At 39.4% G+C, this 25,097-nt stretch overlaps 2 protein-coding genes across 3 annotated transcripts in view; both read left to right on the top strand.

Moving 5' to 3' along the window:
• Positions 1-4,735, top strand: part of ITGAV (integrin subunit alpha V) — a 46,981-nt gene extending 42,246 nt beyond the window's left edge. Inside the window, exons 27-30 of the mRNA XM_037397102.1 lie at positions 872-985; positions 1,082-1,189; positions 2,227-2,349; positions 2,720-4,735. Of these exons, the coding sequence (XP_037252999.1) occupies positions 872-985; positions 1,082-1,189; positions 2,227-2,349; positions 2,720-2,815 (441 nt within the window). The 3' untranslated portion in view covers positions 2,816-4,735. The remainder of the gene's footprint in view (positions 1-871; positions 986-1,081; positions 1,190-2,226; positions 2,350-2,719) is intronic.
• Positions 4,736-11,792: 7,057 nt separating this feature from the next.
• FAM171B (family with sequence similarity 171 member B) overlaps positions 11,793-25,097 on the top strand; it is a 36,405-nt gene continuing 23,100 nt past the window's right edge. The window contains exon 1 of one of the 2 annotated variants that reach the window (XM_037398167.1): positions 11,793-12,108. In XM_037398167.1, coding sequence (XP_037254064.1) covers positions 11,949-12,108 — 160 coding nt within the window. In that variant the 5' untranslated portion in view covers positions 11,793-11,948. The remainder of the gene's footprint in view (positions 12,109-25,097) is intronic. The other variant, XM_037398166.1, reaches the window with a different exon arrangement.

Genomic DNA, 25,097 nt, shown 5'->3' with positions numbered 1-25,097 from the left:
AGGGCTGAGCAAAGAAAGTGAAAATAGGAATTATTTCTTATTTTATGGTGAGAAAAGTTACTTAATTTTTTTAGAGAGAAGCTTCAAATATTCTTCAGTATCTGTAAATGCAGTTCTAAAAATTGTTTGAGTTTTTAGAGGGCTTGGGTTTTGCCAGATCTTCCCAATGTCTTAGCAGGATTTCACCACAGAGACTAACATCACTCTTTGTAATAATTACACTGAGTTGTACTTAACACTGGCAGATGTACCTACACTGTACATTGGTTTTTATCTATAGTACAGCTAAAATCACAATTATAGCATGAGGCTTTGTTTTGCTCTGCTTTCTTTTAGAAATACTGATGGTTTAGCATCAGTATTATCTGATGGATTTTAGTGGAAATGCGGTTGAGAAAGGCCAGTTGAACTGTAGTAGTCCTAAGTATGGCTTATAGATTAGGTCAGGCAGTCAAGTTTGAAGACTTCCACTGAATGCAACAATGTGTATTTTGTTGGCACCAACTGCAGTTAATTGCCGTGAGTTTTCCTATCAAAAAACATGTGGAGGATTGTAATCTGAATTGACCAGGCACTGCCACCTACCCTCCAACATTTTTTCCTACATATGTAGATAAAACACATACCTTAAGCTACTGCCAGCTGTTTCACCTTTGGGATCCAACTGGCTTCCATAGTATTTTTCTGAATGCAAACTTCTGGGACATCCTAAGTAATTATTCAGTACTGGGGGTTACTTAATATATTTGAATAGCCTATGGTGCTTTGCCAGGAAAAGAGGACAAAAAGTATGTGCATGAGTAAAGTAATGCCATTAACAACTTTTCAAGTATTTCTGTATTTGGAATATCCTTCCTATTTTTATATGCAGGGCTGTGGAAATGCTGATTGTTTAAAGATAGTCTGTCAAGTTGGCCACCTGGAAAGGGGAAAGAGTGCAATATTGTATTTAAAATCACGCCTTTGGACCCAAACTTTCATGAATGTGAGTGACTCTGAATGTTCTGTCCCTGCTTCTGAAACATAAAAAAAGTGCTTTTTGTATCCACGTGCAATGCTAATTTTGTTTTTTCTTACACAGAAAGAAAATCAGAATCACTCCTATTCTCTCAAATCTTCTGCTTCTTTCAATGTTATAGAGTTCCCTTACAAGAACCTTTCCTTTGAAGATATCCACAATTCTACAGTAGTAAGTCATTTACATGCAGCTTGAGTTACCATACATACTTACTTTGAAATTAATATAAGAACAATTGTTGAGTAGCTTTTTTGTGGCTCGGTATAATTGTAATTTTATCAAATACTATTCACCTATGAATTTTCGTTATACAGATACAGTTGAGGGTAAAACAAAAATTTCTGTCCTAAAACCGGAGTAACAAGACTTGTAGCTTTGAAGACTTAACTGAAAATGAAAAAACTGATGAACAGTCTGGATTTTCTTGTCAATGCCACTGTTGTTTGAGAAGTATTTTACTTGAAAATTGTCTTCTGCTGTAGTAGCAATTAGAAATTGAATAATGAACCTTTATTATGTTATATGAAATACTGTGTGAATGTGGAACAAAAAGACCATCTGTGTCCCAGAGAGTTTCAAAGAGAAAGGAGACAGGGTGAAAACAGAAAGGAAGATATAGGTCATTTATTTGGGCTGCCCAGTTAAAAGTTATTTGAAGGCACTACAGCATAAAAGATCTTAAGAAAGGAGTTGAAAAAGGATCGTGATTGATTTATTTTTTAATATGCTTTCTAATGGCTATTATTAACTTTTTTCTCTTCTAAGCTTTGTGGAGCTGATGTTTGTTTCAAGGAATACTACCTTCTAATAAAAAAAGGAAAAGACTTGAATTATTTTTCTCTAATTCCCAACTATTGTGTCAGATTCCTACAGTTTTAATGAAAATCATCAAGCATTACAGAACACATGTTGCCTTGGCATGACGGATAGCAAAAAACCAACCAACCAATCAAAAAAAACCCCAAAACAACAAAACAACCCAAACCCCCTTGTTTTTATTTAATTTAGAAATCCTATTTGGGTCAGTGAAGTCTTTATGTCACTGTTAATCTGTAGCTCTTTACTCACATTGGAGGGAGAAAATAATTTATGCTGTATTAAGAATATTTTAAACACTATAGAATAAAGATATACAAGACTTAAACTGTATGAATTAATTTAGTATGCCACTGCCATGCAAAGTGTGATTTATTGTGTTTTTCTGTTAGGTTACTACAAATATTACATGGGGCATTCAACCACAGCCTATGCCTGTGCCTGTATGGGTTATAATTTTGGCTGTCCTAGCAGGATTATTGCTCTTGGCTGTTCTAGTGTTTGTTATGTACAGGGTAAGTACTGTAGTTGGGGTTTTTCTATTGTTTTCTTTTCCCTACTAGTGACACATTACTTAAAATAGTACCAGCAGCTTGCAGAAATACCTTGGTCCCCTAATCATCTGAATCCATTAAGTTTTTGGGTAACTAAAAAATTTCAGCTTTGTCAGGAAGGGGTTCAATAAAAGTGGATGTCTGTGATTGTGCTGAATTAGTTTAATTTTTCACCTGATATTTATCAGCTTTGAAGGTCAAAAATAAGAGATTAGAAGGGAAGAAAATAAAATAACAAATCAGTTAAGATCTGATCAAGAAGGAAAGGGAAAGGATGTGTGTATGTTTTGAATATCACAATGCAATTTCTTTATTGTTCTCTGAATCACAGATGGGCTTTTTCAAACGTGTGAGACCACCTCAGGAAGAACAAGAAAGAGAACAACTGCAACCACATGAGAATGGGGAAGGAACATCAGAAGCTTAAGCAGAGTTTTATCTGTAAGATGTTCTGAAATTTTTAAATGCCTGCATCTTGGCTACAAATATTGGATTCCCCCTCAAGAAAAAAACATTCATGACTGCAAAGGTGCTGGTCTCAGAAGGTATCAGCACGTACAAAATAATAGCAATATATTTAAATCCTCCTTTTTGTATTAATTATGTTCATACATGTGACTAACGCATCTGTGCCAATTTGTGTGTGAGAAAATTAAGTAATAGGTAGTGCTATGATTTTACTTATTGGGATGTACGAGTCATCGTCTTTTTTGATTCACAAACCAACTTTACATGCATTGCTACACAGATTCTGCATTTGCTCCTGAAGCCAACAGCTTCCATAGATACTTGCTGGTTTACACGTTTAGTTCCAGTTGATTTTTGCAGGATGACACTACATTGCATTTCCTAGCTCTTGAAAGCTAACTGCACAAAAAAATGAGCATAGGTTGTTTTAGAAAACTGAAGAATATTCTTTGACCCATGAACTCTGCTGATGATTTTCCTTCTGCTCAAAAAATAGGAAAGAGATTATTCAGTGGAATCATTCTTCCCTGATACCTATTCTGCATGCCTGTTCCCCTTACTGCTCATTCATCTGTCTTGTGGTTTCCCTCTAGACTTTAAAAATATTGTTCTCCAGGTCCTAGGTCTCTTACTGCAGGTATTGAGCCTGCAGAAATGGAAGCGAGCGGTAGAAAGCTGGGGATGTACTTTCTGTGGGACCTAGCGAAAAGATCCAGGGCAAGATCCAAAGACTCTGCTGTGTGTGTCCATGGAGCAGAATCCAGGTGTTCCACAGAATTCTTGGCAGCATGGATCCGTTCAGGTGCTGCCAGAGACAAGATGTTGGGCTGTGGCTGCCAACAGAAATGTCTGATGAGAAAACCCATAGCCTCTATGTTCACAGGTCAAACCCCCACAGGGTTTGAAATTAAGTCTGTGTATTACTTGGATTGAATCTCAGTTTCTGGCAAAACAGTGGAGGGAATATTTTCTGACAGGTTACCTGATGCACTGTAATGTGTTAATTGTCACATTCTGTAGTTGACCATGTCAAGTGCAGGATGGAGTAATACGGAGACTAGACTATCTGCCAGCCATGCGTCTAGGTTACATCAGTACTTCAGCCACACTCCGGTCTGCCTTGCCACCTGCCCTGAGAGAACACTGAGCTTGTCAAATGAAACAGAGTAGAGCTGGCAATGCATAAGGGTTTGAAAAGAGAAGGTTGATTTGGCTTGGTTTATTTAATTCATTCATTGTATGTTTCATTGCACAAGACATTTCATTGCACAAGACATTTCATTAGGTTCAATACATTTCGTTACCAAAATTTGTTTCATTGTTGTTCTTTAAACATACCAAAAGTCCAGAGGTTTACATCATTTTTAGCTTATTTCCCTCAGCATTGGTGTGGTAAGATGAAGCTTCTTACACTTACGAGAGAACCAAACATTTTCTGTATGCATTTCTGTAGACATGCAGCAGCAAATTAGGAGGTTGCTTGGCTTGCAAGTAAAGGTGCCTTTTATGAGATTTGTTTTTTCTCTATTCCAATAAGGGAATAAATTACATAATAAGTTCCCCATATGCAGCCACATCCAGAAAGAAAAATTTATACCGTAATTATACCAGTGACATTTCTATGTCGACAAGTTTTTAAAAGGACAAAAACTCTGGTTTGGTTTGGTTTTGTATCTTGGGGCTTTTTGTTCAAAGCTGCATCTTCCCCCACAAATACTGCAAAGCCCAGTAAACCAAGAATTACCTGAAATGAAGTTTGATTCAACTCTTATTTCTGCATCCTTTCTGGGATTTAAAATCCCACATGTGGCTTCCGTTCTTACTTTCTTTCAAAACTTTCTTACTCAAAACTCAAAAAAAAAAGTCCTTTCTTACTCAACTGTGATGGCGTTGAGTCATTGAGTGAGACAGCACAAAATCTGCAGGGGCCACTACATGGATTGGACACAGGCTTGCCTGTTTACCCATATACATGTTTTTGTTTTAGACAATATGTTTAGATATAATTAGTTTATTTTAAAGGTTATATTGCATCATTCTGCTTTCACTGAATTTTCAAGGTCTTTATTGTGGCCAACGTTTTGTTTTTTTTCTTTGCTTCTAGTATTGTTACTAGTAATCCAGTAAGGAATCAGGAGTCAGGATATGATCCTGGCCTCAAAATGTGACTTCTGGGAAACACATTTTCAGTTACTTAACACAGGCTTCTAGTTGACACTCTTTGTCAACTTACTATCTATATGCAACAAGATTGGTTTTACCCAATCTTAATCTTAGTCAGTTAAGAGGTTTAAGAGACTGTCAAACAGATTATAGCTCTAATTCTTACATGTGTGCTTTCATTACATGTACACACCAAGGTGACTTGAAATTTCTGAGACTACTTGCATGTCTAGGCATTATAAGGAGGTGAAAACAAACAAACAAAAAAGCACGATCAAGATCTCTTTAGCTCACATGGAAGGGGTACTTTAGCCTGTTAATGTCAGTGCTAATTGTATCTTAATTTTACTGTGGCAACTGGAACTCTCATTTTGCTCATTGTCAGGATAAAAAGGTACATTTCATTGGTACAACTACTGTAGCTATAGACCGTTTCTTCCATTTATTGAAGTTATATAAAGTAAGACTTAAGTGATTTTTATTTTCTTGCATTCTACTGGAGAATAAATCCAAATAGTTGCTTCTCCCATGTCCACTAATTTCCACTTTGGTTAAAGAAAATAGTAGCATATGTAAATGGAGTATACACATTACTTAGTGAACATAGATATAACAACCCAAATTCAGTTTAAGGTAACATTTGTGTTTCAGGAAGATTCTGCCCAGGATGTTTTCCTGAACAGGGGTGCAGGAAACACTTCGTATCACATTCTAGATTCAGCAATAAAATCACAGACTATGTATGTACTTGTGTCAGTATAAATTGCATACTGACTTAGAGGCATTAATGTATTCTTATAGCAGATGTTGTAGAATGATATTAAAACTTTAAAAGAAACTTTAGAAGTGTATTTTGGAATTAAAGTAATGCCCTTGAGTCAAGATCGACATGCATAAGATGCATACTGCAAGCATTAAAAAAATACAAGTACAGTAACAAAGAATTAGTCCTCTTTTCAGAGTTATGTTCAGAAACATATTTTTTATTAATATAAAATCAATGGCTATGTAATTATTTAGACAATGAAAACATTTTAAGAGAGCTATATCTTTTATAATGAGTATGAAATTCTGTAAGTACTCCAGTTTGCAATTATTGCAGCATCTCATGATCAATATTAGAAAGTGATTTATATTACAAAATGCACATTATCTATTACTATGTTTGACAATATTTAGAAAACATAAAGCAAGGAACCTAATTTAAAGGTTTATATTTCTTTCAAGAAACTACCAAATTGTGGAGATAGCTTTTGATTAAGCATGACTGTAAAGTCACATATGGGATACATTTATCAACATAAGTTGAAATCTTTGCGGAAATGTTTTTAGGTATCAATAACAAGTTTATAATTTTATTTGTCCTATATGGATGTTTTAAATCTTGATTTACATGTTGATCTTTGATTCACATAATGCTTGTGGAAACTCTAAAAAAGTTTATTATATATGCTCTTTCTTTATAGAACATTTATTCCAAGCAAAGATTTCTGAACTCGTGTCCATGCTTAAAGGGTTTTTAAGGTAAACGTTCACGGGTATTTTGAAAATATTTCGGCTATAATCAGCATGTTCTTGGTGATTTGAAGGATTCATATTGCACTTAGATTTTTGCAACATTCAGGTTTGCCGTTGGTTACCCTGGCATATGCCCTGCAGTATTTTTTTCCTACACCCTCACAAATAGTCACAGAGCAGCACTAGCCTGGTGAAAATCTAGTCAGTATTTGTCTTCTGTCCAGACTAAGACCTATTCTGCAGTCTAATGAAGTCACAGAAAACCTGACATTCATTGCAGCTGGCTTTGAATGTGATCCTTTGTGGCCAATGCTGCTGGCTGTTATTGAGGGGGAAAAAATAAAATAGGATTTTATAAAAGGAAAATTGAAATACTGAAATAGCGATTTCCCTTGGAAATATTTGAAGTTAATTGCCCAAGAAATGAATTGTTTATTAACTTTAAAAGAGTTGGCACTAAAGTAGAATGGAAGTGTCATGCTTAACTGATCAAGGAATTTTTAAAAGCCACCTTTATACAAAGTTTTGAAAAGATTTATGTTCAGATTCTGTCAATATTGATGGAGGGGGGATGATGAACTTCAAGAAAGTCTCAGGTTTCAGCAGTGAAGTGATACTGATATTGACATATAAAAAATAAAAAGATGGTGTCATATAAGCCTTACAGCAAAGAGATGGTTCTTTTTGTTTGTCCATTTCTGTGATGGGAAGAACCCATTAGTTCTCTATTGGCAGTGGCATCCTATCACAAATAAATCCACAGTTTGGATCATGATTGTATGCTGAGCTCTCTAGTAACTCTCATTGACTTGAGTGGGATCTGAGCTCTTTGGTACTGAATCTGTAGCTACTAATTCCCAAGTGCAATATAACATGATCAGATTTAGTTCACTGCCAAGTCATCTGTTTATTTTTGTTTGCCTAAGAAGGGATGTAGCATTTGTTGACTTGCAATGCTCAATATTTTTAAGGATGTTGACAAAACCAGTGTGTTAAATTGAGGTGATAAATGAATGGTATAAGAAGTTTTTGATCGCCCACATTGGGTGAAACATGATGTATATTCTGAAGTGTATCCATTACTAGCTCTTGAGTTATTGAGAATTGGTACAATATTCTTTAGGTCCACTGTGGAAAATTTGCCTAGAGACTATACAATAATGGGTTTGAATTTGTAGTACTGCTACTGTTTCATGTGATTATGGTATTTAGTATTCTGGTCTATTTTTTTTCTATTGTGTAGAATTTTAATGTAACACAGGAAATCTAAACTTTCATGCAGTTACCTTCACCAAATATGCTGCATTAAGGTTGAATAACTTGACCGTTGGCTTTTGCAAAGTAAATGAAGATTTGATGTAGCATTTGAATCTTCAAAAAACTTTTATTACAGGTTTAGGTGGCCCTTTCTAGTCCATGAAGGAAACCTCTATTTGCTATGATACAAGTATGTTGAAAATGTAACATTTTGTTTCTTTGTAATAGATATTTTTTTTTGCCTTTTTTGTTTTTGCTCGTGCATGAAATCAGTAGAGCATTGTTTGCACAAGCAGAAAATTAACATACTAATGAGAGTACTGCATTTTGGATTTTTTAGTCGTGTAGTAAATAAACAGGAATATTTTCAGTAACTATGAACTTGTTTCAAAGGCTTTCGGTACACGTAAGGAGAGCAATATGCATTTCAAGTCACCTTATTTTTATTAAATTATAATTTTTTTTAAAAAGTGGGTATTGTGGCACAGTAATTTTGTACTGATATCAAATACATAGCTATTAAGCTATGGTTATCTTTTCAACTCATTCTTTTAATCCTAATTCAGATTTGATTGATTTTATTAGGTTGTATTTTTCTATATATGTATACAATTTCAAAATATTATGATTGGATAAACTGAAAAATGTATGTATTGAGTTGACTCTGATATTTAGAATTTTGGAATAAAATACCTCTTAATTAACAAGAATTCTGGATTTTTTTAATTCTTGACCTACTTTTTAACAAACATTTAATTCACCTGAAAATATTTCATAGTATATGTTTGTAATTCACAGTTATCTACTAAATACAAAAAGGTCACATATACACAACTTCCACATTCTCAGCTAAAGTGGCACACATTAACCTGCAATCAAAAAAAATTGTAATCACAAGCAAAAAAGAGGATCTAGGCACAAATTATATTCTGTCACCAGAAAACTGATTTCCTACTAAAATTTTTGTGTACCAGAAGCAAGTATTTCAGATTTTTATACCTGCCACATCACTGTAAAAAATGGTGAATTCTTGTCCTTTGGTTAGGAAAATTCACAGAGGTGGTATTTCTTTTCTTGTTGTATTATTAGACTAATTTTATGTTAGTATTGCATTCTTTCTGATTAACAATCATATTCATCTTTGTGAATGGGGTGACAATAAAGGCATACATGTTTATTTTACATTGCTAGAACACTTACTTAGAAATAAATGTTGGTGCTTGTGAACCCTTTAGAAAAACTCCACGCTGCTGGGTTCATTGGATTGCTAGTAAAGAATTTGTTAGCCTAAAGAAAATAGTAAAAAGGGACACTGAAAAGATGAAAAACTGATATTTGTGTTTTAATTAACCACTTCCAGCAGCTTCACAGTAGCTACACTGAATATGCCTAAGATACATCACAGCAGTAAGTCAAAGCATGACTCTTCCATTTGTTCAATACACACTGCAGCTAATGCAGGCCTAGTTTTTGTTAAATATGATACCTTCAGTTAGGTACGAGCACAGTGATCACTACATCTGTCTAGCAGTTCCAAATTAATGATTATTGAGGAATTAGTGGCAACAGTTGTCTCATAACAGCAACAAGGCAACAGAGTCGTTTTTCGAATTCCCATCTTACACCATAACTACCTTAAACAAAATGATGGTCCATGTCTTGAGGTTATTTACATAAACACAACTCCACCGCCTGACCTGAATTATGCTCCTTTACAGTGTCTAGGTTTCTGACTCTTTGCATACATGTATGGTATTTTATTGCATGCTTTTATCATTAGTGAGTTTGTAATTTAATTACTAATGCATTAATACTTTATTACATATTAGTACATTAATATATTTTAAAATTGCCAGTTCAAGTAATTTTAAGAACACAGTAAAAATTACAGAGACTGCCTCCTTTTTTTTAACAAAAGTTTGTATGAATGTCTCAGCAATATATTGTCTCTTACACATAAAGAATTAGGGTTAGTGCTGTCAGCGGCCTATCTTTTCACATCATATTTCACAATCAATCTGGTTTACTTCATCTTTCTGATAAACCTTCTAAAAGTTTGGTGCTGAATCATTACCTCTCCTGACAGAGACAGAGGATGTGCTAAGACTTAAGCTTGCAGGATACAAATGCACAATACAGACCTTCCAAGTGTGAGAAGCAAAAAACCAAACCAACAAACAAACAAAACCCAACAGACAGTAAAATACCACATTACTGGACTTTATAATTTCACCTGTAGACCATGTGTGTGTGTTACTGTTTTTCAGAGAGTTTTGCAGAATATACCTACGTTTACATTTCTGTGTCATTCCTGTACATGCTTTTCAGTTCCTGACAAAATAGCAGATGCCATGTCGCATCCCTTCAGTGGTTGATGGTAACGGATGTAATTTGTTTGCTGAGTGGGTAAGCAACCTTTTTAAAGACTGCAGGAGTTAATGCTGGACATAATTCCTCTAGTAAATATTCAGGTAGTTGAAATAAATGACTTTCATCTCTTTTCAAAGAAAATCTGGTTAAGAAAACTTAAATCTGATTATGATTTTTTCTTTCCTGAAATGGGTGCTATTGTGTGCTCTAATCCCTTCTTAATAATCTATCTAAATGCAGTACAATTAACTTCCACATGTTATTCCTCTTTTGGAGCCATTTGCAATAAAACTTTTATCACGTATTTAACGAATTTGTTTCAGAACTTTATAAATGAATAATTGTGCATATTCACATAATCAATATTAACTTAAAGTGTTGCAGCTGCCACGTTGGTTCAGCTATTCCCCCCCGAATAAACTTATAGGTTATCTTTCGAAGAGCCCAAGTCTACAAAACATATGGAAATGAATATGCGAACCACACTTTCTCAATACCCCATACCCATTTGTCAGGCAAGTTTCTTGCAGGAAGCAGCCTGCTGAAGGCACCAGCTGGCTTGCCCTGGACCCCTTTCTTCCACCTGAGAACACGCGATGCTGGCTGTGCTGAAGCAGCCTCTTTTTCTTTGCAGTGCCCAGAGAAAAGGTTGAAATAGGAAGCTGGCTGAGGGGCTGTTAACTGGGCAAGTAGGTACTGAACAAACGTTTTCTAAACAAAACAGAATCTCTCCATGTGAGCTGCTGGAGGAGAGTTCCACATCAAGTAAATATTTGCCTCGTTGTTGTGCTTTTTTGCTTATGTAAAAGAAAGGCCCCATCAAATGAAATAGTTTTTTGTGGCAGAGGGTTTTTTTGGTGCTGATGAAGGTGCAAGTTTCATGTGTCCAGATGTGCTGCCTTTGCTCAGGTGTAGCAGTCTGAGCTGCCGGTCAACAACTTCAGGAGTTTTTCTGTGAGCCCACCCTAGGTAACGTCCATTCCAATTTTACCCAAGTTAATGCGTATCCTTAATTCTAACACACGTGTTGTTTGATATCAGGACCGTTAATGTGAATAAACATCTAAGTAAGGCAAAGGCACGCTTGTGTGTGGAATGAAAGCTTTAGGAGATGCTACGAACACAGCAGGCTCACCCCCGCGCCTGCCGCTCACCAGGGCCGGAGTACGGGCGGCTCTGAGCGGGCACGCGGCAGTCCGAGGCGTCTGCCCTCTAACGCGACGGGATGCTCCGGGGTTGCAAATACGCCTTGGCGCTCTCAGCAGCAAGCGTGGCCGCAGCCGACTTCAACGCCGCCGGTTCGGAGGGGGCTGAAAGCCAGCGAGCGCGGCGGGTTTGATGTCCGCGCCCACCCGGCTACAGACCGCAGCGCCGGCCGGCCCCGCGCCCTCCCCTCTCGGCCCGGCTCTCCCTGCCCTCGGCCGTTACCGCCAGGCGTTAACGGCGAGGCGCCTTCGGAAAGCCGTTAGCCCGCCCCGCGCTCCGCAGGGCCCGCAGGCAGCGGGGCTTCCCGCCGGGGCGGCCGCCCCCCGCTGCGGAACAGGACCCCCTCAGCCCGCGCCCACCGCCCCCGGCCCGCCCCGCGGCCCCGCCCCGCGCTCAGGCCCCGCCCCCTGCACGTCCGAGGGGCGGGGCGGGCTCACGGCTGCCCGGCCGGCAGCTGCCGTGCGTGGGGGCGGCCGCTCGCCGCCGCAGTCCCGCCGCCGCCGCCGGAGCCGCTGGTCCCGGCCCCCCGCCCGCGCCCTCGCCCGCAATATGCCTCCGCTGCCCTCGGGCTGCTCGACATGCCGGGGACCTGCGGGCGCCTCTCCTCCCTGCTCCTGGGGCTGGCGGCCGCGTTGCTGATGGGGCGGCCGCCTCCCGCCGCCGCAGCCGCCGCCACCCTCCCGCAGCAGCAGCGGGCGGCGCTGCCGGGGGGCGCCCCCGCCGCCGCGGCGGCCTCAGGTACCGATCCCCGCCCCGTTTCTCCTGCCGCCGGGTACATAGCCGCTTCCCGCCTTCCCTGCGGGCATTCCGTCGGGACCCCCGCTACCCGGCGCGTCCCGCTCCTCCGGGGTGGGGGCTCGGCGCCCCCCTCCGCCGCCCCCCCTCCGGGCTGCTGGGGGCCGCGCCGCTGGAGGCCGGGGCCGCGTTGCCGCCGCTGGGCTGTGAAACCGGGGGGGTTGCGCTGCCGTGCGAGGGACGGACGGGGGGGTCCACCGCTGTGCTTTGCATGAGGCAGGTAGCGGAGCCGCGGCGGCTGCTGCGGGGCGAGCGGGATCCATCTTTAATGTCCCGGGATCTGCCGGTGGGCCGGGCGGGGGGCGCTCCCGGGGCCCGGCGGACGGGCTCGGGGAAGGGCCCGGTGCGTTCCTGCCCGCTGGCAGGAGTCACCAGGGCGAGAGGTGCAATATACGTATAAAAATATATGTAACGTTCAATTATTTATTTGGATGTACATTTGCATCAATATAAAAATAAATAAAACCCCAGCTGATAACGTGTGTAAGCGTCTCGAGCCTGTCAAAAATGGGTGATGGGGCTGGTGAGCTCGTTGGTTGTTGCGTCTCCTCTGCAGAATGAGGAAACACGTCGTTTATCCAACAGCTGAGAGTATGGAAATCATGTGCTTATGTCAGTATTAGGCCGTGGTGCTACGGTCAGATTTGTGAGGTTACCCCCTTGCAGAACTGGGGCAGGTGATGAGGTGTTTGTTCTGTCACCCGGTGTAAAAAATAATGTGTCTGTTCTGAAGGCTCAGGCTCAATTGGGATAAAAACAGTGTTCTTCTTGACGTATTGCCTTTCACCAAAGAATTTCAAAATGGTTTCAAACATGAATTATTTAAGACCACCTAGCACCAAGGCTCTGTTTGGGCATATCACTGGAGCATATGTTTCATTTTTAACATGTATGCATGTTTCTATTTCCAGTTGACTTCAAGAAGGTATAAAATGTTCTTCGTTTTAGTCATATGCTTAATATTTTGCTGAATTGAAGCCAATTTGCAAAGCTGCCAAAGTATGTATGTTAATTAAGAAATATAAGCAAAGATCTTGAGTTATGGTCTTTACTTGTAACTTCTTAAAGATGTAGAACAAGAAACTAGGTTTGGTAGACTATGAACACATTTAAATCTTCCTGATAGGCTCTTTAAAATGCCTTGCTTGACTTGCTTTTTGGTTTCCTTCTTGTGTAGCTTTGTTTTTTGGTTTTTTTTTCCCCAAAACGTTTAAAATATAGGGCCTTAAAGAAGGGTATTTGATAAACAGCTTGGTTCCTGGTTTTCATTTTCAGCTGATGCTTTTTCATTATTTTGTTTCTTACTGTGCTTTTAGAGGAATATACCATTAATCACCAGCAAACCCCATTTAGACGGCATTGGCAGCATTTCTGACTTGTGCAGTGAATGTTTTTCTCATTAAAAATTGAGTGGCAAAAAAAAAAGGGGGGGGGACGACACAGTTTTTGTAATTCAGTGATCTTCTTTGGTTTCAGCTATTGATTTCTTTTCAAGAAGCTCTGTTACTTCGTTGCCTTCAGCCCTGGCTGAAGTCTTTGTTGGTACCAAACAATTTGATGCTCTTGGTTTGCTGTTGTTGCTGTTGCAGACCCACGTGCCTAGTTGCTGTTGCTTTCTTTTATTTGTTTATTTTGCTTCATAGGTTTTGAGGTATGAGAGTCCTGAAAGTGCCTTGTAGTATGCAGCTTTCACAATCAATCCCAGTTTATGAATGTTAAAAATGTATTTTTTGAGCTGATCCTCAGCATTCGTTTATGTTATGTTTAAATACAGTTAAAGCTTTATTTTACTGGTTGGCTGGCTTTCTAAATGATCTTGATTAATTTTTTCTTTCATAAAAAATCGAAAAAAGGCAATAGTGATGAATCTTTTTCGTAGCAGTGATTAGCTGGTCTTCATAACTTTCATTATTATGAAGAAGCTGCTAATAACCTTTGGAGTTTTGTGTGGCATTTCCTTTCAGTAAAGCATGTAAGTAATTTTTGCTATGTTGATGTTTTTGAAATTTTAAAAAGGAAGAGCCTGACTCCAGTTATGTATTTATCGGATACTAATGTCTTATTCCATGAAATTATCTTTTGATGGTTTACAGCCAAAAGGTAGGGAGGATAAACGGCTGTTGCTTTTGCAGCAGAAGACTGGCAGCAGAGTAATCCCTAAGGGGAACGCTCTGAAGAGGCCACTCCTGCAGCAGCTGCAGGTCCTGTGCTGGGAACTCCCAGGCAGGCAGCGGCTTCTGGAAGTAAGGAGGAGCCTGGCTGAATTTGGATTTATGCTGCGTGCTTGTGACCCCGGTGTTGCTGGAGCAAATGAGCCTTATCCTCCTAGAATAGGGAAGGTGCTGTGCTAAGGCTGAAGTTCACAACCTTTTCTCAGTTGATGTTCCTGTATCGATGTCCCTGTTCTGTCGAAGCTAATTATTCAGTTCTACAGATCAGTTCCCTCCTGGATTAACACAGGCTTCTGCCAGTGTAATAATTGTGCTGTCTAGAAGAGATGCTAAAGTCAGCACAGCTGTGTACAAAAGTTTTGAGTGCGGACTCTACTGCTGACATGTAAATGCAGCAGTGAGAAGGTAGTTGCACATCATGACTGAATAGGTTTTCTTGCTAATCTCCTCTTTCTCCTCCCTTAAAAACAACAACAAATTCACTGCTGCCAAAAGAAATAAGTAAATTCTAAAGCAAGGCAGAGAAGACATGCACAAGAGGAACTCTGTTCAAGGAGTTACTCTGACTTGTGTTATCTAAGGGATGTAGCTATTCCAAAATTCAGCCATCACCACCCTAACCAGAGAGATCCATCTCTCTCTCCTCAGTTTTTTTTTGCCCTGAAGTGGAGAACCTGTCTTGGTTCCTTGTTATTCATTTTTTCCATTTTCTATGTGGCAGTTCAGAAATCTGGACTCTGATGTGCAGAAGCAATTGAAGAGAAGTTGCTGGGAGCTTCAAATAGTCAGTGTTGAAGTCAGTGGGCTTGAGCACAGAATTCAGTAAATTATAGTCCTGGCTTTGATCCAGGCAAATCTGTTTTGGTTTTCTTTGTTCCCTTTTGTTTATCTTTATTGAGATGCATTCTTTACAGGAGATGTGAGTTGTGTTCTTTAATATTCACTGTGGTTGGGATATTTTGGATGTGGTACATTGTTATTCTCTTCATAATGCAGATACAGCGCAATAAACAGAGCAGAGACCACTAATTGAATAAGGGATACTTAACTGCATCAGTTCCATGGCAGATCTGATGTGTGCTGAATGTACAAGATTCTTCTGGAAAAAACAGCAGTTGTGTAAACGGAAGCTGTCACATTATGTATAGACAGCACATAGGATGACATATGCCATCTTAATGTTGGAAGTGTTGAAAGTTTTTTTTCCATGTTCGAGACCTTAAGTTAGACTCGAACTATGCTTTAAAATAGGTGTTATTCCTTCAAGTTTCTGTCCTATAACTACATGTTCTATGCTGTGGGTACTCTATACCTTTTGTAATCCCAGTATAAGCAAGAAGACTTGACATGGGTTTGTTATAGACCATTCCCAATTTGCTTTATATCCCAGAATTCAGAGAAGAAGAAATTTTTTTATTAGTTTTTTTATTATTTTTTTTTAATGCAGGTGACTTTGCATACAATGGGAAGATTAGCTTGATTTTTATAGGGTGAAATTAAAAAGTGGTGGCAGCTAATGGTGGTCCTGAATAAAGGAGAGGAGAGAATTGGAATAGCTGTACACATTTCTGCAGTTAATTGTTGAGACTGATCAGATAAATACGTGATTGCTGGCAAACCCAGAAGAATATAAGAGATTACTTTTGTACCTGTTGGAAACAAATACGCTATTTGGATGCTGCCTGTGAATTTGATCCTGTGCCCATTTGTCAATAGTGACTGCTTGCATGTGATGATGAGTTGCTATCTAATTCAAACCAGTATTCCAGACAAGAGATTTCTAGTTAAGATTTTTCTAAAAACTCTTATGTATGTTGTCTTCCTGATCATTCAAGGAGGACATAACTTTCTCGTGGTTCCTTTTTATTTGAGATAGCGCAACAGAAATATTTCTTTGACACATTGTAAGTGTGATTTACTGATTTGGTAATCTTTGTTTTCAGTGATTCTGGTTGTGAAATGTTTTTCCTACTAACTTGCATATTGGTGTGTAGGTGGTACTTGGATATTTAGAGGAACATTTGGTTTTGATATCTTGTTCTGTTAATCTGGGTTGGAATCCGAGTGATAATATATAATGATGCACTTTTTTAAAAAATGAAGTATCCAGTGCTGTGTGACTAGCTTGATTGTCCCTTTGTGGAACAACCTGTATGGTTTACTGTCTCTGTAGTCACTGGATAGGGGATGAGTATGGCAGCAAAAAATTCAGTTCTGTTCTGGAGCTGCTGTCGCAGTCAGATACAGACCCCAAGAAAATGAGTGAGGAGATAAAAGCTATATAGGAGATTCTGTAGCATTCCTATAAAGAAGGAAATACAGTAATTTTCACTGAGGGATTATGTAGGATGCAGTTTCTGCTCCAGAAGTCAGGGCTGTCTAACTAGGGACTTCTGATCAGCACTGTGGTTAATAGATACACAATCAACAGCACAGCCTTCTTCTCTAGTGGCTAATGGAATATACTTGGTGTCGGGAAAAGGTTTATTGTTAAGTTGTCAAAGCTTACGGGTTAAATTGTAGTAACTGTTTTCTATTTGGACGTGGAGGAGATGGTTTGCAGTCTTTACAATAAGACTTTTGATTTGTTTTAGGTATATCAGATGTAAACATTTGTTGGGAATCTATGTGTTTCTTATATGGAAAACCTTAATGAAACTTTGGAAAGCTGACTTCTGATTGCATGAAAAATAATTTTCATTATGAAGTAGAACTCCAAAAGTATTACATGCACACCCCAGCAAAATGGCTTAATGCAAGCAACTTCACCTATGGAAATACACTTAGAAAATGTCCTTTGGCTTGCTGTTCACTTTTCTCAGCATTCTCAGCCTCTGGGATTTGCAATAATAGTTTCTCGGCTAGGTGAGAAAGTAAAGGAAGAATGTAAGACTTAGACTTGTCCTGATTTATTTGAGCTGATGTTCTTAAGTGGCTTAGCTTTCTGTGCTGATCTAAGGCTTAGTAGTGCAACAAAATATCAGGAAGGGCATTAGGACACTGGAGAGGTGATAAAGCGTCAGCAGTTTGAGACAGAAATAAATAATGAAAAAGATATATTAACAGATAATTTCATTCATGTGTCCATGTGTTCCATGATTTAGGTCAATCAGTTGCTTATACAAGAAAAAGAGGGGTTTGGGGTTTTCCACAGTAGAGCACAAATGAAAAAACAGGTACTTTTTTATTTTTCAGGATGAGAATCAGTATAAACAAAAAGGTACTGAGGAGTTCTGAAGACGTAGGCAGCTCTCCTGAGTTGAAAGCTTGCTTTTATTAAAGCTTGTAATGTATTATACAGCATCACACTCTGTACTTCAGAAAACTTGTTTTCAAGAAACTTGTGCTGATAGTAGCTTTCATTATAAAGAACTGAGAGAGACAAGGGCAGAAATGTGTTTTAGTATTCACAGAAATGGGGCCCAGAGTTATGCGGTGAGAAAGTGGCAGGAAGCAAGGGTAATCAATAACATCAGGAAGCTACCTATTGCAAGGTGGTAGGTTTTGCGGTGCTTATTTATTTTATTAAAGTTTCACTATTTCTTGTCAATCTGTTGGCAGAGGACACAGCATCAAAGGCCAATTGATATGTAAAAACATTCACAGAATTGCTGTCAGGCTGCGAAAAAGGCATTTTCGGGATTTGGAACGCAACTGCTATCTGGGTCACTGGGGATCTATAGCTTGCTTTCTCTGTGAACTAGCTCAGTAGATGAAGTCTTTGAAGACAGACAAAGATCTGAGAAGAAAGCTTAATCAAAATAAACTTTATTTTTGTCATATCAAACTTATAAATATAGTGCAGGTTGCTTTGTTGTCTTGAAAGTTGCATTTTTTTTTATAGACTATATTCTTCTTTAATGAATGGGGATTTAAAGCACAATGTGACAGAGCAGTTGAGTCCTCTGTATTATTCCTGGTATTCCGTTTAATTCCTAATTCATAGATCTAGCAATCTGGTGTGCAGTAGGAGCACCCAGATCCCGTGATCAGGAATTTCCATTGCACCGTAGGGGTCAGTGTACTCTTGAATAATGCTTATGTGTTCAGTAGGGTAGAACTACCACATCTAGCTCCTCCTACCTAATCGCAACTTGCTAGAGGTGTTCCAGTACACCTCATGTTCTCCTAAACTGTCATCTGCTGCACATCTCTACAAGAAACTGTATTCAGCAAGCTGCAAGGCAACTATTGCATTTCTTGCTTTGTGTTTCTATCACTACATGTTGTAAGGAGTATATGAGGCTTGAGAGCAATTTTGATGCCAACACATGCTGGAGGGGAGGATGTGAGGGTGCCCAGCTTTACAGTTGGCAGTATGAAAGTGCATTTGCTGAAACAGCCTGTGCTGGGGACCTTAAGGTTAGAATGTATTGCCTTGTCATTTTCGGAGGGACATAGATCAGGAAGGGATGATGCTCAGACCTTCCGTATGAGAAGGCACACATATACCGTATTATGAGCAGGTTCTTGTGACTAGGAGATAAACATCAACAGGCATAATCCAGTGTGTGTGGAGGACACACCAAAAGCACCAGTTACCTTAAGCATAGCTTCTCGGGCAGAACACAAGACTAATGTGTGGCACCAGCAGTTCTGTCAAAAAAACTTGTCTTGTACGCTATGAATTTCACAAGCAGTTGTCAGCTGTCTGTAGATGATGTGAAAACAATCTCCTCCCATCTCAGTTGGACTAGCTGCCATAACTTTCCAGCTTTCTCTTCCATCTTTAACCCAGGCCCCAGGGAGGCAGCAGACTTCCCAAAGAAGTGGGTCCAGCCGGCATATTGGCTCTTCTGTTCCCTTCAGAAGGGAGCCTGCCATGACAGTGACCTGTCTTTTCTTTTACTTGATGGAGCAGTTTTGATGCAGGACATAGGCTGACCTTACCTCGGTGACACCTCCGTGCTAGGTGAACCATCGTCCTCGTCATTGTTCAGTTCCACTTGCAGAGCCTCATAGCTTTTATGCAAGAGCACCTGGGAAGGTGCATGCATGGCTCAATCCTGCTGATGTGTGTTCTTGTCTGGTGTAGCTCCCAGAAGCCATCCTGTGTGACCTGCTGGGATTGGCAGGGCTGAGGAACGATGTTCTTTCCTGTCTGTGCATGTATAAGCCCCCTAAAGCTCACCAAGTGCAAACATGAATCCTGTTGGGTTCCCATGCTATCCTTATTCTTTCCCCCTCAATTACTTGTCCTTCTCTCTCTTCCCTGAGGTTGTGATGATGCTTCATCGTGGGGGCTCTTCTGGTTGAAAGATGTAAGTCAGACTTCAGGGCAGAGTTGTTACCCTTTACAATATGGAAATGAGACAGTTGAAGGAGATGGATCACCGGGTCAGATCTTCCTGCTGGACTTCCCACATGACCTTTCTCACTTCAGCATTCTGCACTTACTGCTGATGGTGCCAGGTACCTGAGACAGTGCGGTCCTACCAGTGGAAGAGGCAAGAGGTGGCTTCTCATGGAGGTTACGTGGAAATAAATTGTGGCTGTTGATGGGTTAGAGGGTAAAAAAAATCTTGGCAGTCAACCTGATTTTCCTTGTCTTATTTTGAAAAATGTGTCTGTTTTGGTCTTGGTCTTAGGTGTACAACCGACACCTATAGCAGGTTAACTTGCAAATGGTGGTGGATAGCTGTGCTGGGGAGTGGGTTTTCTGTGTTGAATATGATGCAGCAGTTACAGGTATGAGTGCGAGGCTCATATGGAATCATGTGCATTAAGAGGTCATAAAGCTGCAAAATACAGAGAATTCACAACTGCTTCATCATGTCCCTGACAGGCTGCTGTTGAAATGCATTATTGACATGACCACTGCACCCCAAAAGCACTCTAAGGTCTGTGGAGTGTCGTTCGATTAATGAGTGCTTTAGCCTGTACAACTGAGTATTTGCTTGAGCACATTTACTAAACATGGTGTAGTTATAGTCAGATAAATTGGAGCACTGACCCATTATGATGCAGTTTTTCTTGCAGGAAAGAGCTGAATTCAGGTGGTTGTTTGTTTGGTTTTTTTTTTAGTTTGTAGACGGTCAATAGTAGTTCATCTGCCTCTTCTGAAATGTGTTCTTCTGGTTGAGATACTACTTTTATTTCTTGACTTCTTATGAATCTTTTACCTGTATTCAACAACTGAGCTTTTCCACTGGAGCGTGCCTGTAGCTTTCAGGTTTCATGCTGTAGGTTGTTTTATTTGCAGGTCCGAGCAACCCTTTAATTACCCTGATTTTACTTTTACAATCAGTATTTCTGGTTTTATGCACTGCAGGTGTTCTTAAGTTAGGCCATGCAAGAAAAAGTATGTCTAGTGTTATTGAGTAAGGCCAAGCAAGTTAAAGTACATCTTTTCACCCCATTTCCTTAATAAAGCATAAGATTTGCATCAGGTTGTGAGCACCAAATTATCATGGGATGCTGTACTCCTACTAAAACATCCAGTCAGATTTGCTAAGTGTATTAAAATTAGCAGCTGAAATAAGCCACCATCAAGTGAAGATGATGTTTGTTCTTGGTTTTTTTTTTTTCTTTCAGTGTTTTCTGTGATTTGAAAGTAACTATGAAGATCTGGAACCATGATGGTATGTAGGCTGGAGGAGTCTCTAGTCTGACCTGCTTAAAGCAGGGTTGATACTGAATTCGGCTGTGGGAGTTCTTTGCTGTCAGGCCATGAAAGCCTCCAAGAATGGAGAACCTCTCTGGACAACCTATTCCAATGATTGTCCTCAGAGAGAAAAAAATTTTCCTTGTGTCCAGTCAGATCCTTTCCTACCCATTTGTGACTGTTGCTGTTTGTTATCCTGCTATGCATCTGCCTTCTGGGTAAACTCATGGGTTTTGGAAGGCTTGTTCGGGTCCCCCAAAGCCTTTTTTTTGCAAGGTTAAACAAGGCTTATTTCTTTGTGTGGGTCCAAAACTGAATGTGGTTTCCAGATGCAGTGTAGCGAGTGCTAAGTGGCAGGTATTAATTACTTCTCTTGCTGTTTGCTTTGCTTCTGTTGATGCAGTGTGATGTGCTGTTAGCCTTCATCGTTTCCAGGGTGCACTCCTGACATGTTTAGCTTATTGCTGGCCAGGACTCCCTGGCGTTCTCAGCAGAGCTACTGCCCTGCCAGTCAATCTCTTGTTGGTACTGGTGGAAAGGGTCAGATGCATCGTTTTGTATTTATCCCTGTTGAATTTCACCCGGTTCCTGTTGGTCCATATCTCTGTCTAAGTCCCTTGGAGCATATTGACTGCATCCTCAGCTCATTGGCACCTACAGACTTTGAGGGTGCGTTTTGTCCCCTCCTCAAGTCACTGACTTGGACTTGTACACAGCTATGGGGTGTGTCAGCTGCTGCTGTTTCTCTTGAAACTTTTGCATTTCATTTTGGGTAGGCCGTTTTCCTCTAATGCATGTAAACTAGGAGAAAGTGGGATTACATCCTTTGCTGCAGACTTGGGGCTGTTTTATAAATATGATATATACAGTTGGCTCAGTCCATTGAAATAGATACTAGTGTGTAGCATGGACTTTTGGTTATGAAATTTGTTAAGACACCAGATTTATTATAAATTACTTATTATTAATGACTTTATATAGGCAAGGCTCCCAAATGAAACTGAATGGAACACTCTCATGTAAGTTATTTTCTATGAGGTAGCAAATCTGGCTAATAATTTATCTGTGCTAATGCGAGCTAAACTAGAAAAAAGGTCAATGATGTCAAGATATTTGAAAATATAGGCTGTTTCGCTGGAATAAATAAGGAGGTGCTTGCCCTCTCCAGCTATTATAGACACTAATGAAGTTATAAAGTTTTTTTGGGTCATTGTGGAAAATGTTCCTCTTATTTGAAGGCTTTCATTAAGTGACTGAACAGGAGAAATTAGTAGTTTGATGTGCTGCATTTACCCAACATAAGTAGACTGTGTTTGGAATAATAGAAGTTGTTAATAACATGAATTATGCCTTGTGATAATTTATCACAGGAGCTTATTTCATTGTTTGTGAGAGCAAGGGAGAAAACTCACTGGGCTGAAGGAGAGATTTTTCTTTGGATTATGGACCACTGATGTTGAGAAAATCCTGTAATTAAATTGACTGGAATGGAGACCCAGCAAAACATTAGTGAGATGCTGTGTAGTTTTGGTGCAGCATTGGGCAAAAGAATCTGTCATGGCTGAATGCCTCTTAATAAGTTGTCAGGTTCCTTTTCCCCCTTTTGTCTGTTTTTGGGTTGGTTTGGGTTTTTTTACTAAGCGCAGTATAGATAACGTGTCCCTCTACAATTCTGCCTCCTGGATTTTTCAGTGTTTCATGGAACAGATTGTCTTAGAAATACTTAAGTGCATTTGCTTCCCCCCAGTCCAGTTCTCACAATGTCAGAGGTGCTGAATGAATCTGAGAATCTGGGAAGGAAAACTGTTCCGTTTTCAGTCTTGGTGCCAATAAAAATATTTCCATCATCTTAGAAAGGTTTCCATGGTGCTAAGTTGTTTTCCAATTATTCCCTACAGGAATTTGGCCACTTGCTGTGAAGGGAGAAGTTGTGTGTCTGTGGTGGTGGTGGTTGTGTTGGAGACACGGTTGGTGGGCAGCGTGTTCATCTCTAACAGCTGTCCTTCAGCTGTGGGTCCTGGAGCACTTCATCCTGTGCTGAGCGGTAGAGAGGCAATAATGATTTGGTGGCAGTGGCCGAATCATTAATATATGCATTATTGACACGTACCTCAATGGCATCCATGTGTGCAGAAGAGTTACATTATTGTGAGGGTAATCTTGATTAAATTGTTTTGCCTTATCCTATGATCTGATTTGACAGATCCTTCTCTTTTTTTTAAACTCTTTTTACGGCATCTGTGGAATTTTATTTAATTAGAACTAGTAGGAATCTGCAGTCATTTTCTTCTGCAATCGTTTTTCTAAAAATCAATTGTCATTTATTGTTGTTCTATGCTTTTTGATCATTCATTTTATGAAACTCAACTTTAATAAAAATTCATGTATGAAAAGATGGTAGATTGTTGGGTGCTCTTGTTGCTGCAGTATGGATTTCCTAACCAGTGCATTAAAAAATTCCTGTCCTGCATGTACAGGACTACAGTTAGGAAATGTTGGCCTGCAAACTTGCAATTTTATTTTCTCCATATATGTCTTTACGCACTGGCCTTCTTCCAAGGGACTAGAGGGTCTTTTCCTATAAGGGAAGATAAACAGTGCTGTAACATTGCAAATAGTTTTCTTTAAGTAGTATGAAATTATGCAGCTTTGGGGGAAGAAAGGTATTTTCAGGAAAGAAGAGTGACCAGCATGTTATTGAATAATGTCACTGAATACAACAGTAGCTTTCCTTTGTGACTAGTGAGTAACGTGCACTGACGTTTGAATTACTAGTTTGTAGGTTATATTATAACATTGTGAGTTTATGCAGGCATATTTGTCTTAAGGTTAAAACCTTCAGGGCATTAAATGTCATGTTTGAAGACAGTACTGCTTTGTTTTCCTTTTGGGTTTTTTTCTACTCTGCCAAATTAAGGGAATGTTTGAACTTGCACAGATTTTATTTTCTTTTTCCAGCTAATTCCACTCACTAGCTGCCACTAAGAATAACGTGAAACTAATCTGGTACCTAACCCACTGAGTTAAAAAAAATTGATTCATGCTATAGGGTTACTGGAATATTCTTACCCTGTCCAATTGACTGTTAAAGGGTAGGTTTGACAAGCCATTAGAAATTACAAGAAATGGTCTCATTTTGTCAAGATGATGCATAATGACATATTTTTTCTGTTTACATAATGAAGGTTTGATTGTAAAGTTCATGAGTGGGAAATGCATGTTTACTTATCACCTAATAGGTACTTGCAGTTGCACTGGTGGGTATTTAAGATAATATTTTAAATAGTACATTATGTGGATTTTGATGTTTTCCTTCTGTACGTTTCCACCAGTATTCTATAACAAACTGTGGATTTTGAATATTCATTTTTTCATTCTTTCAACAATGATGCAAGGTAGAATGATACAGGTAGTCATCTAAAAAATAAAAGAGCAGCATCGTAGGTTTAGTATTAGCCAGTGAGTAAATGGAGCATGAAAGAATAATCTTATAATGGCCTCTGAAATGCCTGGGCAAAGGTGTTCTATTTTGTAGGCTTCAGGAGCTCTGTTGCTAGTATTTAATTGCTCATTCACGTCTTTCACTTGCAAATTTATCTTTAGTTGATATATAAGGTTTTTTAAGATTTTTGGTCTTGTAATAGTAATCATTTATCTCACTTACCTGAGATTACAGAAGATGATATTTAAAATGAATGAATTCTAAGTAAGTGAAGCTCTGCAGACTGCAGCATTTCATCTTGTCTGCTCCATCTCCCCCTTGCCCCAGGAAGGTGAATTTCTGAGCTTCCGTCTTCCATAGTAACCAAAGCAGGCTGGCTGATGCAATGAAATAGCAGCAAATAAAAATGCAAAGTTGCTATGGTAATTGGAATTGTCATAGCTTTACTAGCAGGTGTAAATTTTGAATTGTATTGAAGTTCTTATTATTTATGACAATATACCAGTACAGCAAGACATGTGAATTATAATGCTGTAACAAAAAATCCTGTGAGTTCTCATGTTCTGTCTTGAGTGGTGAAACATTCTGATTTTAGTATGTGAATTGAATGAGGAAAGCATCTAATGGTGAAAAAAAACAATGCAGCTACTTAGCAAATGAGTACCTTACCACAGAACACGGTGTGCACTTAAAAATGTTTCAGTGGGTTTTTTTA

Source organism: Falco rusticolus, chromosome 8 (assembly GCF_015220075.1).
Source record: "Falco rusticolus isolate bFalRus1 chromosome 8, bFalRus1.pri, whole genome shotgun sequence".
Taxonomy (NCBI): domain Eukaryota; kingdom Metazoa; phylum Chordata; class Aves; order Falconiformes; family Falconidae; genus Falco; species Falco rusticolus.
The sequence above is the reverse complement of the archived record's forward strand: the minus strand, read 5'-3'. Positions and strand labels throughout refer to the sequence as shown.